At 35.0% G+C, this 20,139-nt stretch overlaps 1 protein-coding gene across 13 annotated transcripts in view; it reads left to right on the top strand.

Moving 5' to 3' along the window:
• The window catches only part of Ppip5k2 (diphosphoinositol pentakisphosphate kinase 2), a 67,584-nt gene that overhangs the window by 7,822 nt on the left and 39,623 nt on the right, over window positions 1–20,139 (top strand). For 12 of the 13 annotated variants that reach the window (XM_045133065.1, XM_045133072.1, XM_045133071.1 and 9 more), the window contains 11 exons: window positions 1,446–1,641; window positions 5,230–5,320; window positions 7,854–7,939; window positions 10,043–10,197; window positions 11,591–11,692; window positions 13,452–13,613; window positions 14,811–14,932; window positions 16,330–16,431; window positions 17,882–17,968; window positions 18,972–19,047; window positions 19,134–19,243. In XM_045133065.1, the coding sequence (XP_044989000.1) occupies window positions 1,446–1,641; window positions 5,230–5,320; window positions 7,854–7,939; window positions 10,043–10,197; window positions 11,591–11,692; window positions 13,452–13,613; window positions 14,811–14,932; window positions 16,330–16,431; window positions 17,882–17,968; window positions 18,972–19,047; window positions 19,134–19,243 (1,289 nt within the window). The remainder of the gene's footprint in view (window positions 1–1,445; window positions 1,642–5,229; window positions 5,321–7,853; window positions 7,940–10,042; window positions 10,198–11,590; window positions 11,693–13,451; window positions 13,614–14,810; window positions 14,933–16,329; window positions 16,432–17,881; window positions 17,969–18,971; window positions 19,048–19,133; window positions 19,244–20,139) is intronic. The other variant, XM_045133073.1, reaches the window with a different exon arrangement.

The raw sequence follows: 20,139 nt of genomic DNA, 5'->3' as shown, positions 1-20,139 counted from the left end.
GTGTTTATTGTAGCTTTTTAAAAACCATGATATGTATAAACCTAAGGGTCAGATAGAAAAAGTAGCTATGAAACAGAAGAGTGGGCCATAAATCAAAGTGTTTCTTGAATATAAAGTACACAGCAGATAGATACATCCAGATAAAGGTACTAAAGAACGAACTACTTAATGCCATTCATTGTTTCACATATTGTCAATGCAGGTACTGGGTGAAGATGACAACCCTATTTATTAATTGAGTACGAGAAAGTCTGGCAAACCACGTTTGAATCCAGTTTATAGTATTACATGAACTCATGAACAAGAGGGCTGGGGAAATGGCTCCGTGGTTAAAGGCACTGGTTTGCCAAGTCTATTTGTGTGAGTTCAATTGCCAAGTACTCACATAAAGCCACATGCAAGGTCTTGAAGAATAGAGAAGAGCTTAATACAGATTTTTCTAGTCAATAAATCTAAGCAGCAGAGTGCAAATGACCCAAGATTCAGTGAAAAGATTCAGAATGAATGTTGAGTAATTTTGTGAATCTGTGACTCGTTCCATTACTGTTTCTACTTTTTCTAGTCTTTCTTTTTTTTCCCTCTTCCTTTCATTCCTTAGTTTGAGCCATGAGCTATCTAACACTGTTGACATTAGCAACGCTATTAAATTCGAATGCTGAGTATCAAGATTAGTGTGGAGGTCAGGAAAGATTGCTTGGTAGTTGCAGTGCTTGCCTGTGAACCCTAAGACCTCCTATAGGGATCCTCTGCATCTCACCTAGCCAGACACAACAGTGATGCAAGCGTGCAATATCACGAGTGCCCACAGGGCAGCGCGAGCGGGTCTTGCGTTCTTTCCCAGAGACTGAAAGGCCTGGGCACACCCATTTCCTCTCCCCCTTGCTCCTCCATCATCTTTGCCACCCCCCGTCTCTCAAAAAAAGAAATTAAGTGTGGAGTATTGAAGGGTACTGACACGTGTGCTTTAAATGCAATTTCCGAAACTCCATACAAGGTGTCCTCGGTGACAAGCTACTATCTAAGCTCAATCTACAATAATATTGAATGTAGTATAGCTTTATAATTGGAAATACTTCTTACTTTACATAAGAAAATTCTTCCTTTCGTTCCCATTGGTGTTTTAATTGAAGCAGATGCTTTGGGGCTCTTTTCCCTTGCCTGTTTGATGAGGATAAACAAATGAGACAAGTAGTTGAAGTATTTGTGGTTTCAATTTGATGAAAATCATAGATGTTTTAATTTATTTAAATGTTATTTAAAATTTTTTGCAGACATTTCTCACAATTTAATTTATCTATAAAATATTACAATAATGTTAGAATTTTAATGACATTGCTGGTTAATGTGTTACCTCTCCTACTTCTGAAAAGTAAGAAAGCTATATTTTGGAGTTCACCTTAAATCAGCCTGTTTTTTTGTTTTGTTTTGTTTTGTTTCTGTTTTAGCCACCAGAAAGGCAGATTGTGGTTGGAATATGTTCCATGGCAAAGAAATCAAAATCCAAACCAATGAAGGAAATTCTGGAACGGATCTCCTTATTTAAATATATCACAGTAGTAGTATTTGAAGAGGAAGTTATTTTGAATGAACCAGTGGAGAACTGGCCTTTATGTGATTGTCTTATTTCTTTCCATTCCAAAGGTATTAAGAAAAGAGGGACACCTTAATCCTCTCTTACTATAAAACTAATACATATTAATTGTAGAATTTTAGATAAGACAAAAAATAAAATCAGACTAATCTGCTTACATATAAAAGATGTTAACATTTTGAAGTATTTTGTTTGTTTTTTTGTGTAATTTTTTTTAAAATTAGTATCATAATAATGTAGGAATTTACACTTAACTTTTTCTTAATGTTTTACTGTTTCCCCCTCCAGATTTTTAATGTGGAGTGATGCATAATTGTATATAACATATTTAATAAGCAAACATTTGGATAGTTTCTAGTTTTCACTACTAAAATAGGTTGTGATCACCTCTTGGAATGTATGGCTTTGTTTATATTTGAGAATCTGAATTCCTGATTTTTTTTTAAGCCCTGTGTTATTAACATATAGGAAATGATCTATCATTCCTTATATATGTATGCCTACTTTTTTTCTTAAGAACTTTAATATTTAAAAGTTTAGATCTTGGGCTGGGGAGATGGCTCAGAGGGTAAAGTGAGTTCACATGTTCAGAACCCACATAAACCCTTATGCAGTGGTGTGTATGTAATCCCAGAATTCCTACAGTAACATGGGCGGGGGGATCTCTGGAAGCTTGTGACCCAGCTTGTTTGGCATACACAGTGGAGAATAACAAAGAGACACTGCCTAAATAAGGTCAAGGGTGAGGACTGACATCCAAGGCTGTCCCGTGACCTCTATACTCATGCCTATGCTCACACTACACTTTTACACCTATATGCACTCATACATATTACACATATACATAAAGATAAATTTTTGTTTTGTGTTTTCAAAGTAGGGTCTCATTAGCCCAGGCTGAAGTAGAACTCACTCTAGGCTGGCCTCAAACTCATAGCAATCCTCTTATATCAGCCTCTCATGTGCTGGTATTAAATGCATATGCAACCATTCCTGGACATAGAAAGCTTTTTATCTGAATGTCTTTCTGATTAAATGGAAATATCAATTAAGCTTAAATATTTATAGTAAATTCCACTAATCAAAATTATTGCTGAAATTGTATAAAAATCTGTGAATTAATTGAATTGCAGTAAAATTTATAATGTGAAAGATGTGCTCACAGCTCAAATATGTTCATATTCACTTATCATCTGTTACCAAAATATGTAGTCCTGAGCTGTGTTCAAGTCTCACTCAACAGGAAGAAGATAGCACTTGGTGAAGCTTTTGAATGGTTTCCATAGTGTAGCTGGCTTTCATTTCTTCAGGAAACCATAGAGCTGATCATTGCTGACTGAGGCTTTTGACAAGAAAATTTTAACATTTGTTAAATTGTTGTTCTTCCCCAACCATCACATAATTCTTTCTGTGAGTGCTATTTGTTTTTAAAATCTATGCAACAGTGTAGGTCATGATCTATTTATTTTCTCTTGGTAAGAAAAAAATTCCTCTTTTATATATTTATTTGCAAGCAGAGAGAGATAGAAGAGAGACAGAGAGAATGGGCATGCCAGGGCCTCCAGCCACTGCAAACAAAACTCCAGATGCATGTGTCACTTTATGTATCTGGCTTTAAGTGGGTACTGGGGAATTGAACTCAGATCATTAGACATTGCAGGCAAGGATCTTAGCCTGTAAGCCATCTCTCCAGCACAGAAAAGTTCCTTTTTAATAAAAATAAAAGTACGGAGCTGATGGCAGGTACTTTCTGTTTACCTAATTCTGGTAGGACGTTATAATCATGACATCAAGGCATCTTTAAAGTTATGAGTTCTGAGTTTATGAAACTCAAGGATTTGTAATTGGCATCTACCAGAGTTTTAATAGAATATCTGTATGTAAAAGCTAAGGGTAATACAAAGCTGGTTAAACTGAACATAACTTGTGTTTTGTTTCAATTTCAGTATCTTTCAATATTTAATATTTAACTTACAACTTTTTAATGCATCAGGCCTGCACTGTCTTCACAGATGTACTTAATATTCAGTAGTTAAATCCTGAAGTTGTACTTGGTTGGTGATTTTCATCTTCCATAGATAAGATAGATTGTCACTTAACGACTAACAACAGGCAGTACTTTTGAACACGTACTATGCCAAGAACTTTTTTAAGTGTTTCATTCTTTTGTTAGTTCCTTAAAATCATAGGCTTAGAGATAGTAAGTTTGCTGAAGGTTACATAGCTGGGTGGAGGCAGGATTTGAACACTGATTTATGCTCTTAACTATAATGGTATACTGTCTGTGTTGTCTTGTCTTGTCTTATCTTCCCTCCCTCCCTCCCTCCCTCCCTCCCTCCCTCCCTCCCTCCCTCCCTCCCTCCCTCCCTCCCTCCCTCTCTCTCTCTCTCTCTCTCTCTCTCTCTCTCTCTCTCTATCATTTTAAACAAGATAGGGTCTTGCTCTAGTTCAGGCTGACCTGGAATTCACTATGTAGTCTCAGGGTGGCCTTGAACTCACAGCGATCCTCCTACCTCTGCCTCCCGAGTGCTGGGATTAAAGGTGTGCACCACCACACCTGGCTTATACTGTCTCTCTTAATAATGTGTATGGAGGGCTGGAAAGATGGCTTAGTGGTTAAGGTGCTGCCTGCAAAGCCTAAGGACCCCAGGTCCCACATAAGCCAGATGCATGCATTTGGAGTCCATTTGCAGTGGTTGGAGGCCCTGGCATGCCCATTCGCTGTATCTCCTTCTTTCTCTCTTATATAATAGATAAATAAAAATTTATTTTTTTATTAAAACTTTTTTTAAAATTTATTTATTTGAGAGTGACAGACACAGAGAGAAAGACAGATAGAGGGAGAGAGAGAGGATGGGCGCGCCGGGGCTTCCAGCCTCTGCAAACGAATTCCAGACGCATGCGCCCCCTTGTGCATCTGGCTAACGTGGGACCTGGGGAACTGAGCCTTGAACCAGGGTCCTTAGGCTTCACAGGCAAGCGCTTAACCGCTAAGCCATTTCTCCAGCCCCTAAAAATATTTTTAAAAGCTGAAAAATAATATGTATGGATAAATCATATTGGAGAATTTTAGTTGTAATAGAGAAAAATATAATTATTAACATCTTTATATAATTTTTAGGTTTCTTCTAGAAATTTCAGGAAATTAATTAATCAGTGGTGATCCTGCAACAGCATGGTGCCTTTCATGTTTATCTTGTTGACCATGTGTATTTGTACATAAGTCCATTTTTGCTTTTAAGTTACTTTGAACTAACTTATATATATAGACATCAAAATATTAAATGAAAAGGAATTACATGTGCAGAATATTTCTTAATCAGTGATTATGGTAGACATATGTTATTTTTATATAGATTCTTTATGTATAAAATAAACTTACCTTCTGTCAGGTGACTTTGAGTATATAGGTAATGTAATTGCTTACGTGTGCCTTTCTGGTGGCATTATAAGAAAAGGTGAGATCTAATTGTCTAAGTTTAAATCAGAATCTGTGTGCTTATTCCATACTTTCTATAGAAGGAAATTAATTACATTTTTCTTTCATGGGAAGTTACATGAATTTATGTTGATTAGTTTACATATGTCAGCATATCTTTAGATTGTGCAGAATATATGTTAATTATGTGTGTTCTTAGGATTTCCACTGGACAAAGCAGTTGCCTATGCAAAACTCAGGAATCCATTTGTAATCAATGACTTGAATATGCAGTATCTCATACAGGATAGGTGAGTAGTGAGGTTGTTGACATAGCATCGGATGTTGGCCCATACATTAATTTATTATACCCTAAGTAATGCTGAGAAATAGGTTTTATTAACAGAGTTTTACCAAGGAAGAACCTTGAGAATTAGGAGAATTAGTTGACTAGCCCAAAAGCACAAGTAGTTTTGCAAGTAGTGAGACAACATGAAACCACATTTGTTTAAATTTTCAATGCCTGCAAAGCCCATTGAAAATTAAACAGTTTTTCTATCATGTGAATGATGATAAAATTAGGATTTATTTATTATAACCAGGTGTTTTCAATGGTAAAGTATGCACATTAAAAATATTTCACGAGCTGAGATGATAGCTCAGTTGGTAAAGTGCTTGCTTGTTTTGTGAGAATAATGAGCTGAGTTCAATTGCCAGACTTCATATGTGAGGCCCAATGGAGCACTTGTTGCCCAAGCATGAGGACCTGAATTTGGATCCCAGGACTGGTATGCTGGCATGTACCTATGATCTCAGTGCTGGGAATGTGGAAACAGGAGACTCTTTGGGTTTTGCTGGCTAGCTTGTCTAACTGAATTAGTGAGCTCTTGGTTCAATGAGACCCTATCTCAAAATAGGGCTGGTCAGTAGGGAAAGCCACTCAAATGGTTCCCTAGCCTCCACTTGTATACATGTACACAGCACTTGGACCCTGACACACATCTGTTTACACACATAAGTACATGGACACACATATACACATGCAAAAAAGGGCCATGCTTCTAATCCTAGTGCTGGGAAGGCTGACACAAATGAATCTCTGAGGCTCACTAACCAGCTAGTCTCACCTCATTGGCGAACTCCAAGCTAGTGAGAGACCCTGCCTCAAAAACTGGACTACATTCTTGAGAATGACAGCTGAGCTTGTGCTCTGGCCTTCACACACACATGCCTGCACAACACACATGCAGATGCATTAAAATTAACTATATATCAAAACACTCTGAGCAGGCCAAAAGCATAGATCTCTAAATGAAATGATAAACTGTTTCATTTAATTGATGTTTTAGTCTGATGTCTACTCAATTTTATCAGCATTCTATCTTCTTCTTTGTTACCATTGCAACATGAGATTACTGATATGAAAATATTTTATAAAGAAGACCCTAGGAGGTCTGGAGGGATGGCTCAGCTGTTAAGGCATTTGCCTGCAAAGCCAAAGGATGCAGGCTTGATTCCCCAGGACAAATGTTAGCCAGATGCACAAGAGGGCACGTGCACCTGGAGTTCATTTGCAGTGGCTGGAGGCCCTGGCGCACCCACACACTCTCTCTCTTTTTCTTTCCTTCCCTCCTCCTTTCTCTGTCTAATAAATAAGTAAAAATAAAATATCTTAAAGAAGACCCTAGGACTGAAAAGATTTCTTAGTGGTTAAGGCTCTTGTCTACAAAGCTAAAGGGCCCAGGTTCAATTCCCCAGGAGCCACATAAACCAGAGCACAAGGAGGTGCATACATCTGGAATTCATTTGCAGTATCTGGAGCTCATGACACACCCATTCTCTCTCTGTCTTTCTCTTCTCTGTTTCCCTCTGCTTGCAAATAAATAAATAATAAAAAAAAAAGGACCCTATAGTTTTTCTCTAGTTTTCTGTCCTCCCCTAGTAACATTGATATCTACAATTTTTGAATATATTCTTGGGATTATATAATAATGCATGATATAAGTATTATATACATACACACACATAATACACATACACATTCTCATTTTTACAAAATCTTTCTCAGCATACTGTGAATATTTCCCATATCATTAAATATTATTTTAACATAAGGTTTTTAGTAGTTAAGTTATAGTCTATTGAGGTATAGTGCTATGTCACTTTTATTCAAGCATTTCTTTTTGTACATTTTGTTCTTTTGGTGGTTTCAGGTAGGGTCTTACTTTAGCCCAGGTTGACCAGGAACTCACTCTAAAGGCCCAAACTGGCCTTGAATGATGGTGGTCATTCTATCTTAGCCTCTTGAGTGCTGATACTAAAAGTGTGCTATACCATGCCTGGCTGTTTATGGCTTTAAAAGAAATTATTTATTGGAGAGGCAGAGAAAATGGGCATGTCAGAGACTCTTGGTACTGTAAATGAACTTCAGATTCATGTACCACTTTGTACATCTGGCTTTATATGGGTACTGTAGAATCAAACCTGGACCATCAGGTTTGACAAGCAAGTGCCTTGAACCACTGAGCCATCTCTCCAATATATGATATTGTTTTAAAGCTTATTATTTTAATATACTACAAAAAGTATTTTATATATACATACATACATACATATATATATATATATATATATACACACACACACGTTATATATATATGTATTATGTATATACATATATGTAGTTGTATATTTCCTTTACAAACATTTTGATATTTGAAATGACATGCTTATTTAAGAAAATTAAAAGCTTTGAGTATCAGTGATAATTTACTTGTATAACAACACAATGTATTGTGAAATAAAATAGTTAAACAATGGATGTTTTTCTTTTTCTTTTTTTAGAAGAGAAGTGTATAGTATTCTTCAAGCTGAAGGTATCTTACTTCCTCGTTATGCAATTCTGAACCGTGATCCAAATAATCCTAAAGGTAAAGTTTCCCTTTTGACCACTTCATTGCTATAGTAAAGTATTTAAGGGTTTATAACATTCCACTTAATAGTGTTCTTAATGACTTAAACAAATTCACTCCAATTAACATGTGCTGTTATGAGTCAGATATAGTAGTACATGCCTATAACAGTAGTATTCAGGAAGTTTAAGCAGGTAGACAGAATCAAAGTCAGCCTAAGTGGATACCAAGTTCTAAGCCAGGCTGGTCTTCATGAGACTTAGAAAAGGGAATAAAATGAGATATTATGGGCTTAAAGACTAACTAGGAGTTATCTGTCCTAATTTTTTCTAATCTTCATTTTAAATATCTCTAAGGTTCATAAAATTTGAAGTTGTATGTTAGTTAATTTGCTATCATTTATGACTTAGAAAACTTTTGCTATGATGCCATGAGTAATTGTCTGATGGCAAGGAAGTTTTAAGTAATATTCTTAAAAAGTATCCTAACTCCTTTTTTCCTTTTTGTTTTGTTTTTTGAGAGGAAAAATTAACTCCTTTGCTGGGTTACTTATTCCACACATGAGTTATTTTCCTACCTTAAGTAACTTCCTAGTTTTTGAGATTGCTGATATGAATGATCCTACCCATTTCCAAGAAGATGCTGCCATTCTGGAGTTACATATTAGATTATTTGCCATCACCATTTCTTTTAATTTTAATTGTTCAAAGTCTCATGCTCTCACTCTGTAGCCTAGGCTAGCCTAGAACTCACTCTGTGTCTCTGTTGTTTTCTTTTTTTTTTTCCTTTTGTGACAGGGTCTCATTCTAGTGCAGACGGACCTGAAATATATTGTACAGTCTAGGCTGGCCTCAAACTCATGATACTATTGCTATCTCAGCCTCCTGAGTGTTAGGGTTATAGGTGTGAGCCACCACACCTGGCTAGGAATCAAAATTTTTGAATCCTTAGATAAAACTCCTCAAATCTCAATTATTAATATCACTAGTGGGCTATCATATGTCATATATGTATATTGAACACTACAGTGTTTACTCTGATTCCCTTTAGGCTTGGTTCTAGTCATAGGCTTCTGTAATCCTTTTGTTTTTAGGATGTAAACTATGGTAATCAAGACTCAGTACTATTTTGATGCTTTTATTGATATCTGGCTCCAGTATGACAGTTTCCTTACATAGTGTAAACAATTATAGAAGAAAGTTGCAAAGTACTAATTACTAGAACTAATCATCAAGTGCAGGACTAATTTTTAAGGGTTTTAAGATGGGCACACAGGTCTGGAGAGATGGCATAGTGTTTAAGGCACTTGTCTGCAATACCAAGTGACTCAGGTTTGATTCACCAGGATCCATGTAAGCCAGATACACAAGATGGAATGTGTACCTGGAGCTCGTTTGCAGCCAGTGGAGGCCCTGGTACTACACCCAATCTCTTTCTCTGCCTCTTTTTCTCTCTCTCAAATAAATGTATACTTAATGAACACACAGTGAAAGACAGGCAGATAATAGAAGGCCTATATCAAGCAAGAAGTCACCATTCTGGAGCATGCTTTCTTCCCATTTGAAGGTAGTAGTCACTAATGAGGCTTTTGCCCTGAGAAATGTCCACATGATGAAGATTGCTATGCAATTCCATTATGCTTTGGTGGGTTAAAAAGAAAAGTATTTTAGTGGGGGTAGTGACACATGCCTCCTAATCCCAGTGTTTATGGGGATTTGGCAGAACACTTATGTGGTTAAGGGCTACATAGTTGGCTTGGAGACCAGCCTGGGATACATTTAAACACATGGTCTCAAAAAAAAAAAATAAATAAAAACTTATCCAGGATGTTAGTTTAGACATTCAGTCAGTCAGAATCACAAGAAGAGGCTTTGAAAATATCTGTTTAAATAACCATATTTGGTTATTCACTCTGTACTTTGGTTTTTTTTCTTGTGGTGCTGGGGATCTGAACACAGGGTTTTCCACATGTTAATCAAGAGCTTGCTCTAATACTGTCCTATGCCAGCTGATAATTTTTTTTAACAGTTAATAGTTTTTGAAAATGCTGTACTTTCGCTTTTGTAAAAATGTCATGTAAGAAATACAATGCATGCATTTTTTCTTATGTTTAATTTGTAGAATGCAATCTGATTGAAGGTGATGATCATGTAGAAGTAAATGGGGAAATTTTCCAAAAGCCATTTGTAGAAAAGCCAGTCAGTGCAGAAGATCACAATGTTTACATTTACTACCCAACATCTGCTGGAGGTGGAAGTCAAAGACTCTTTAGAAAGGTAAGCCTTTATAAACTTTGTTTTTTCATAATTATATAAATTTTATTAAAATAACCAGAACTTTTATTAAAAGTCATCAAGTGCTATAAAAAACTAAGGTTAAATATTGAGTTCCCAAATATAATTGTGAAGTAAACTCATAAGACTGAGCTCATACTCTGTTAGAAAAGCTAGGCATCATTACAGTTACTTAATGTGAGCAGAATTCTTACCTACAGAATAAAGGGATATTACCTGGCATGTCTTTAATCTCACATTTGTATTTCTGTCAGAAGAGAAATCCAGTTAAATAGATTTTTAGAAAAATGGTCTATAAGAATAGGTAGTTCACAAAAAATACTAATAAATTTTACATGCATGAGTATATGCTTAATTGTTACTATACTAAAATAATTACACATTAAGTAATTCACCCTTTTTATTGGGGGGAGGAGGGTTGGTAGTGACATCAGATTACTTTTTGGATTGACAAAAAATTAAAATAATTGAGAAACAAGCCCAATACCAAATGCATTGGCAAAAATGCACTATCTTAGGAATGTGATTTTGATATATGTTAGAATTGAAGATGCATACATACATGGTCATAGAATTGCATATTAAGACACAGTGAAGTACCATTTTAATGTCTTATAGAGGTGGATATGAAAACACCAAATGTAGGCATAAATGTAGAAAATGCAGACCAACTGGAACTCTCTTCTGTGTTGCTGACAAGACTCTAAGTTGGTGTAATGGTGGTAGCTGTATAAGTTGAACATGAACCTCCTGACAGTTGCTTTGAAACATGGTTGCACATTTGTGGCATGGTGATATAAGAATGATTAAAACCACATTGTTTTCATACTCAGAGCTTAGGAAACAACATTGTATATCATAAAGACACACATTGATAGAAGACTCCGTGAAATTTTGTTTCTTTGCACAGTGGAAATTCTATAATTGCAAAAATAACCTGAATTCCCTGTAGTATCACAGATGGATCTTAGAAACTTAATTTTAGTGTCCATTATATTTTCACACTCTTGAACTTACGCTTTATGTTACAGACACAGCAGAGAATAATATGCCAAATACATAATAAGCATTGTTACATGTTCATTGATGAAATGATTAACTAGGAATGTCTAAGGTGAGCCATGTGTGGTGGCACACTCCTTTAATTTCAGCATGTGGAAAGTGGAGGTATGTGAGTCACCATGAGTTTGAGGCCACCCTGAGACTACGTAGTGAAGTGAATTCCAGGTCAGCTGAGCTACATTGACTACCTCAAAAAACCAAAAAAAAAAGTCTAAGGTGAAAATAGATGTTAAAAAGGTTATATTATAAACATATACTATTCAAATTAAGGAACTAATTTTGTTTTTATGTTGATGGAATCTTTTATTTCCAGATTGGCAGTAGAAGTAGTGTATATTCTCCAGAAAGCAATGTGCGAAAAACTGGCTCATATATATATGAAGAGTTTATGCCTACAGATGGTACTGATGTTAAGGTATGAGTGGCTGGGGTACATTTTAATTCTGTATTCAGGATCATACTGATACTGAGATATGGTAGGTTAAAGTACAAGTGCTTTTTGACTTATAATAAGTTATGTCCTGATAAACTCTTTCTAACCTAAAAATCCCTTAAGTTAGCCCTGTGTGGTAGCACAGACCAGTAGTTCCAGCACTTAGGCAGAAGAGTCTGTAGTTGTAGTTGACTGCCACTGCCATTGGTCAGTACAATGAAAGGATGATAATATACGTCATTGACTGAGGAACAGATCAATACAAAATTAGAAGTATAATTCCATCTGAATTGTGAGTTACTTTTTCACCATCTAAAACAAGAAGTCAAAATATCCTAAGTTGGAGACCATATGAATTTCATTTTCTATTGTGAGTTACCAATAATTTAAAAACACAAAATTAACTCTTTCGCAACATCTAACTGACTTGGTATTGGGCATAGAGTTTAGAGCCTTGTGCTTTGCCTCCTACCCAGAATTTTTTTTTTTTTAATTTTTATTTATACGAGAGAGAAGAAACATGGGAATGCCAGGATTTCTAGCCACGGTAAATGAGCTCCAGAAACATGCTCCACCTTGTGCATCTGGCTTACATGGATACTGGGGAGTAGAACCTGTGTCCTTAGGCTTTGCAGGAAAATGCCTTACCTGCTATGTCATCTCTACAGGCCCCTGCCAAGCAGTCTTGATCAGTTTTTGCCACAAACACCTTTAGCATTTGGAAACCCAAGGGACTTTTTAAAAAATTTTCTTCGAGGTAGGGTCTCACACGAGTCCAGGGTGACCTGGAATTCACTATTTAGTCTCAGGGTGGCCTTGAACTCATTACAGTCTTTCTACCTCTGCCTCCTGAGTGCTGGGATTAAAGGTGTGCACCACCACACTCAGCTCCAAGGGACATTTTTAAAGAATAGTCTTCTTAAATCTTTAAAACAAAACTTCCAGGGTTATAAAAAAAATATTGTATTGAAATAGTTAAAATTAAACTTTTGAATATTTGTATGTATATATGTAGGTATGTATATCATATGCATGATTCTCTGTAGAATGTCAAATACTGAAATACTGAGTGTGAGAGTTCTGATAGCTGCCACAATTGTAATTGTGATATGATACAAAAACACTCATGATTTCAAGTGGTGACACATGGGGGTCTTAAATAGCTCTCCCTCCAACCAGCCTTTCTCTACCAAGACTCTTTGTAAGTATAAATTTATTTAAGTATATTTATATATAATGCCCTTAAAATTTTTCTGGTACAATCCCATCAACCACAAGGGAACATGCGATTACTAAGCCTGCCACACCAGTCATGTGGATCTGTCCTTATGGGGAGTAACTGGGTCAGACACCTTCCTGAGTTGAGTGTTTGATGCTGCTTCATCTGTCCTCTTGGAGTACCTTTCCTTTCCTTTCCTTCTGGGCTTACAGTCGTTCCCCATCCTTTTACATTGTTTTGACATTATTTTTCTTCCATATTTTACACTAATAAATTTTCTTTGCTAAACATAAAATATTTTGGCAGTACAATGCTTAGTTTAATAATTTTTATAGAGAATTTAGCCTCACTTTTCCATGTAAGTATTTACAAACTTTTCCAACATATTGAAATTTTGGCATATAAAATAGAAATATGTCTTTCAATAATCTGAAATCTGAACTGGTTAAAACATATTTTTTCATGTATTGCTTGCTGTTTATTTATTTAACCAATAACATACATATTCGAATTTTATGCAAGGTGTATACAGTTGGTCCAGATTATGCTCATGCTGAAGCTCGGAAATCTCCAGCTCTTGATGGCAAAGTAGAGCGTGACAGTGAAGGGAAAGAAGTTAGGTTCCCTGTTATTCTCAATGCACGGGAGAAATTAATTGCTTGGAAAGTCTGTCTTGCTTTTAAGGTGAGATGTTATATATAAGCCATGTAGACCTGAATATTCTAGTTTCCTGTTTAAAAGACACTGTAAGTTAAAAAAATTATTTAGCATATCTGAGATGTTCCTGTACTTTTCAAGGAATTCTTAAAATGCTACTATGCAGTTTTATTGTAGTGCCAGTATATTATCTTCTAAAAGAATGTTTACAAATTTATACAAAAATTAAAATTAAAGAAAAATTAATCTAATGTTACCTAGTTTATCTAATTTTTAGAAGTTGTTCCAACTATTACTTGTTTTCATAGGATTTGCTAAAAAATTTTTTTTCATAAAGTGATCTTCAGTTTTCTGTCATTCTCAATCCTTTAGTCTATAATTTATGACAAAAATTTGTTCATGAAATCAGTATAAATATATTTCTTCAAGGAAACATTCCTTTTGATATTTGACTCTTTCCTCAATTAACTCATGTTACTGTTTGTTTTCTAACTACTATGCAATAAAGATTTCAATAAAAGTAATACTACCTGCATTTAATAAAAGATAACATTTTACCTTTTTGACATGCTGCCCCATCTGTAACTTAAACCTGGGATATATTGCTAGTTCTTTTTTTTTTTTAAATTTTTTATTTATTATTTATTTATTTATTTGAAAGCGACAGACTCAGAGAAAGACAGATAGAGGGAGAGAGAGAGAATGGGCGCGCCAGGGCTTCCAGCCTCTGCAAACGAACTCCAGATGCGTGCGCCCCCTTGTGCATCTGGCTAACGTGGGACCTGGGGAACCGAGCCTCGAACTGGGGTCCTTAGGCTTCACAGGCAAGCGCTTAACCGCTAAGCCATCTCTCCAGCCCTAGTTCTTAAACAATAAGGAAATACTTTGTGTGTTAACAATAATAAAGTATGCTGTGGAAGGAATGTTAGCTTGTAATTAAGTTTTAGTACATTTTTTTAATTGTCTTATTGTACTAGTATTCCAAAAACTGAATTGAAATTATATGTGTTTTGTGATTTAGACATAAAATATAGTGAAAGAAAATGTTTTTACCATATTTGTGAGCTTGAAATTAAATAGTCTTTCATTTTTTTTGATGAAGTAAACCAATCTGCAATAAAATACTTTTTGTGCTATTTATAAAATATATGTTCTTATGAGACTAGACTACTTTGTCATATTAATTTAAATGAAACCTTAAAGCTTATAACTTATTTTAAATAGCAAACAGTTTGTGGCTTTGATTTACTACGGGCCAATGGACAGTCTTATGTCTGTGATGTCAATGGCTTCAGTTTTGTGAAAAATTCCATGAAGTATTATGATGATTGTGCAAAGATACTTGGGTAAGTATTACTACTTTATGTTTCCCCTTTGTGGACTCATTAAACCATGAAATTTTGGCTTCTCAAGTGTTATAAAATAGTGTTCAATATTCATAAGATGACACCTCCAGAGACTATGCCCGATCCTAAATTGGTTTCTGGTTATGAAAAACAGTTGATCTGATCTGTATATATGAAGGCCTAAGAATTTTAACATTTAGAAATGATGTCACATGAATTCAGTATTGTTTAACATGACTATGCTTTCTATATGTTAATTAATGCTATACTTTTTTGTGACATAAGCCAACAGATTGGCCTTTTTTTATGAGAGAGAAAGAAAGAGAGAGGGAGAGAGAAAATTGGCTTCATGCCGTCAACCACTGTAATGGAATTCCAGACACTTGTACCATTTTGTGCGCATGCACAACCGTACATATGAGTCACCTGTGTGTCTTCCTGTGTGACATCTAGGGAGTCAAATATTGGTCTTTAGGCTTCTCAGGAGAGCGCCTTAACTGCCATATCATCTCTCCAGCCCCAATTAATAATATTATCATAAGATTATGTAGTAACTATAAAAGTGTTGCTATTTTTATGAAATTTTAAGAAATGCCATTTTTATATTTTTTGACCTGTTGTCTTTATTCCTTGATTCAGAAGACTAGCAAAGACTATTTTAAAGACATTTTAAAACATATATGACAAAATCATGAAGAATTAATGTCTCAAGATGAAGGTGCTTATGTTCTTACTAGTTAGATTCAGCTTTTGTAGTCTGTATCAAAGATTTGTGAACTTTACTATAAAGAAATTAGGTAGGCTAAAGGTCTCACTAAAGTAGCATGAATAAATGATCAGTTCAAACAAAACAAACAACCCCATAATTATTTAAACATTTTTTTCATTATTCCATTTAGTATAGTATATAAAGTTGTGTTATAGCAGTATAGCACTAGTAAAGCAACATAAAATCATTTTGCTAATAATGAGTATGATATTTTCAGTAACTTTCCTGATACTAGTTATGTAGCTCAGCGGAAACTACCTACATAGGATGCATAAAGTTCTGGGTTTCATCTATTTCCCAATAACACAAAAGAGAAAGAAAAAAGAATATCTGTAAGTGTTTAATAAACTGATAGTGAATGATCAAAACATATCTAAGTAGAGCTGTAATTATAGTAACTTATAAAAATACATGTCTGTTTTTTTAAAACTGATGTAAGCAGGTGGTTCCTTAGCATGCAGTATTCATTACAGAGTCCTGATGCTTTAGCATAATGCTACCTGTCTTTTTAATGCAATGAAATAACCACATAGTTTGACTTTATTATGTTTCTCTATCATGTCATAATTAAATTCCCAGTTAATCTTTAAACAAACTAGTCTTTGATGATATTCTTTTGGTCTTGAAGAAATATTGTAATGCGAGAACTTGCGCCACAATTTCAAATCCCCTGGTCGATACCCTTAGAAGCTGAAGATATTCCAATTGTACCAACTACATCTGGAACTATGTAAGTTTGAATTATTTTTTATTCAGAAAGTCATTGAGGTTTCTACATCAATCTGTCCTAATACAATTAAAAATAACTTTTGAATGATTATTAGCTTCCTGTATATGTTACCATATGATTCTGTTTGAAAAGAGGGAATGGATTATGTGCTGTTATAAGGACTTAGTAAAGAAAAGCAATCATATTGTTAAAAATCCTGAGCCAAGCTTGTATAATTAAAGAAGTACATAAATAAGCCTTAATCATAATGATGTGTCAGTAGATGCATTACTTAAAGGTGGTCATACAACTGTGGCTGCCTTAAGTTACATTTCGAGGTAAATTAATCACATTAAAAATACTGAAGTGTTTATTCATATTCTACTAAGGAAAATTACTTCTGGAAAGTCAGGAAAGTTGACTGAATGCTTCATCTTCACAACTTAGATACTTATTTAGCAGGGTCAATATTCTGAAAAGTCCTGATGGAAGGAAAAGATATTTAATTTTACTTTTAACCAATCTTTTTATTTTTAACTTTAAAAAAATTTAATTATTTTATTACTGTCCTGTAGGTATATGTTCAGTGGCTCACACTTTTAAACTTGATCTTTTAAACATGATCTGGTATAGCTCATAACTCTAGCTCTTCTATCTTCTAATTGAATTTTAAATAATTGTTCTTACATAGCAAATATAGTAAATATAGCAAAATTCAGATAAAGAAGATAAAAAAGAGTTTGTTTGATTTAATGAAGCCTCATGTGATGATGATCTAATGGTACTGGGGCAAATATTTAACAAAGTTAGGAGTTGAGGCTATTTTGCGGTTGCACATGCACGTGTGGTGTGTGTGTGTGTGTGTGTGTGTGTGTGTGTGTTGTACATAGGCACATGCATGTGCATAGAGTGTGTGTATTTTACATAGGCACATGTGTGTGCATAGAGGCCACAGAACAACCTCCGGTATCATTCTTCCGGTACTGTCCGCCTTTTATTTTAAGACAGGATCTCTTATTATATGCCACTTGTTTAGTACAGTAAACTACCTGGCCTATGAGCCCAGGGATCCGCTTTTCCCTGTGCAATCAGGAATTGTAGATTCCCTCCACCACAGCTGGCTTTTGTTCACCTGGGCTCTAGGGGATCAAACTTAGGTCCTTATGCTTGCAAGGCAAGTGCTTTATGGCCTAAGTTGCTGCCCTAGAACCCCAGTCTGTTCACTTTCATCCTCAATATATCATCATGTCTAGAGATGACAAGATAACATTCTATTATCTCTCCTTCCTCTGGTTTCTTAAATTATTTTTAGGATCTGATTCATAAGTTTATGATTAAAGTACTAGTTTTCGCAGGTAAAAGATGGCCTTTATTAGATGTTTGGGTATTTTATTAAAAAGAAGTATAGACTTGAGAACTATATATACATATATATATATATATATATTTTTTTTTTTTTTCCTCATTTTAGGATGGAGCTTCGATGTGTCATAGCTGTCATACGTCATGGAGATCGAACACCAAAACAAAAAATGAAGATGGAAGTGAGGCATCAAAAGTATGTTTTAAGAGGAGTAACTTAGCACTCATATAATTTAACATTTCTGATGAGTATTAAGTTGTTTTGATTAATACATGAGATAGAAAAAAATTTACATACTATTGCTTGGTCAATATAATAGATAAACTACTGTATACCTGCAAATGTATTTAAAATATGTGCTAGCAACTGAGAATTATAGTGACAGTGTCTGTAACTATCAATTGGAGCTGGCTTTCATTTTTCATCATAAATGTATTTCCTTAATCTTGGGTGTTTTTTACATTGTATTTTGAGAACATTAACCTTAACATTTTGGAGGAAGAATAACTTCAATTATTTATGTGCAGTGTTTGATTTAGAGATGATAAAATATAAAAACCTGAACCATTAAATATAATATAATAAATATATATTGATATATACATTTTCTAATGTGTGTGCATGATGCATTAACTGCAGAGAATGTTTGGTATTTAATTGTATGTTCAGTTTCCATCATGAGGAAACTTGAACACAATGTTGCAGCTATTACTTTGATGTGGTTTAGGAATATACTAAGCTTTATCAGGAAAGTAAGGGAGCAAATGTTAGGTATACTGGGATGTCAGTAGTCCCAGCTAATTGTGTTTCAAATACAGAGGAAGGAAGATTACTTGAGCCTGGGAGCTTGAAGCTAGTCGGAAAATATAGTGAGATACTACCCAGGGTTAGTGGGTGGGTAGAAGAAAGTTAACATATAGTGAAAGAAGAAAACATAGTGCATAGAATTCATAGACTTTAATTTGATTTGTATATCTGTCATTTTATAATTTTGAATATATAGTGAGGCTTTTCTTGTGCTTTTGAAATTTTTCTGAGGCAGGATCTTGCTGTGTAGCACAAGCTAGCCTTGCACTCATGATCCTCCTCCCTCAGCTTCCTCAGTGCTACGATTATAGGTGTGTACCATCATTTGGGGGGTTATAGTGGTTATATTACTGACTGCAAATGACTAACAGTGTTCTTTCCTTACTAAAAGGTTCTTTGATCTTTTCGAAAAATGTGATGGATATAAATCAGGGAAGCTAAAACTCAAGAAGCCAAAGCAATTACAGGCATGTTTATCTGCTTTTATATTGAGTTTTAAATTTTTAATTGTGAAATTATATGAAAGTTTATCCTTTATTAATTTATTTTTTAGGAAGTCTTGGATATTGCACGACAACTTCTCATGGAGCTTGGGCAAAACAATGATTCTGAAATTGAAGAAAACAAATCCAAACTTGAACAACTAAAGACTGTATTAGAGATGCAAGTATCTTTTTGAAGCTCAAAATTATGCCAACTACTTATACTTAGTTGTCCTTTTTTGTACATGGGATCTTTCATTTTAGTTTTCTTCACCTTAATCTTTCTGTTATCACTGTAACTGAAGAGAAATCAAAACCTAATGGGATAAAATAGATATGTATAATAGTAGTCATTATTTTAGTTTTCCTTTTAATTTCCTTTTTAATTTCAATGACAAAGAAAGCAAGCATCACATTTGAACCTTCTTGAAGGACTACTGAGGATGAAGGCCACATGACTAACTCAATCCCAGTTTCAGTGCTTTTAAGTTTTAAAAAATGTGAACTCTGTTTCCATTAAGTAAAATTGGTACTCATCACTAGTTGTGTTATAAACTTTACCTATTGTGACCACTTAAAATTTTATATCCTTTTTTGTTTGTTTGTTTGTTTTTGTTTTGAGGTAGGCTCTGACCTGGAACTATGATGTAGTCTCAGGTTGGCCTCGAACTCACGGTGATCCTCCTACCTCTGCCTCCCATGTGCTGGGATTAAAGGCATGTGCCACCACACCTAGCTCAAAAGTTTTATATCCTTTAGGATATATTTACATTTATACATACCCTTATGGTTTGTCATGTCTTCAGAATTGTCTAATTCTTGTCAAAACATGTTTTAGTACTTCTTAAAGAGTAGAATGTCTTTTTGTAACTTAAATTATTTGTGAGAGAAATTTTTTTTCTTAAGAAAGACAGGGAGAGGGCTGGAGAGATGGTTTAGCAGTTAAGTACTTGCCTGTGAAGCCTAAGGACCCCAGTTCGAGGCTCGATTCCCCAGGACCCACGTTAGCCAGATGCACAAGGGGCGCATGCATCTGGAGTTCGTTTGCAGTGGCTGGAAGCCCTGGCGCGCCCATTC

The sequence above is a fragment of the Jaculus jaculus genome, chromosome 13, assembly GCF_020740685.1.
Source record: "Jaculus jaculus isolate mJacJac1 chromosome 13, mJacJac1.mat.Y.cur, whole genome shotgun sequence".
NCBI classification, from domain to species: Eukaryota; Metazoa; Chordata; class Mammalia; order Rodentia; family Dipodidae; genus Jaculus; species Jaculus jaculus.
Note: the sequence above shows the minus strand (reverse complement) of the source record. Positions and strands in the feature narration are given on the sequence as shown.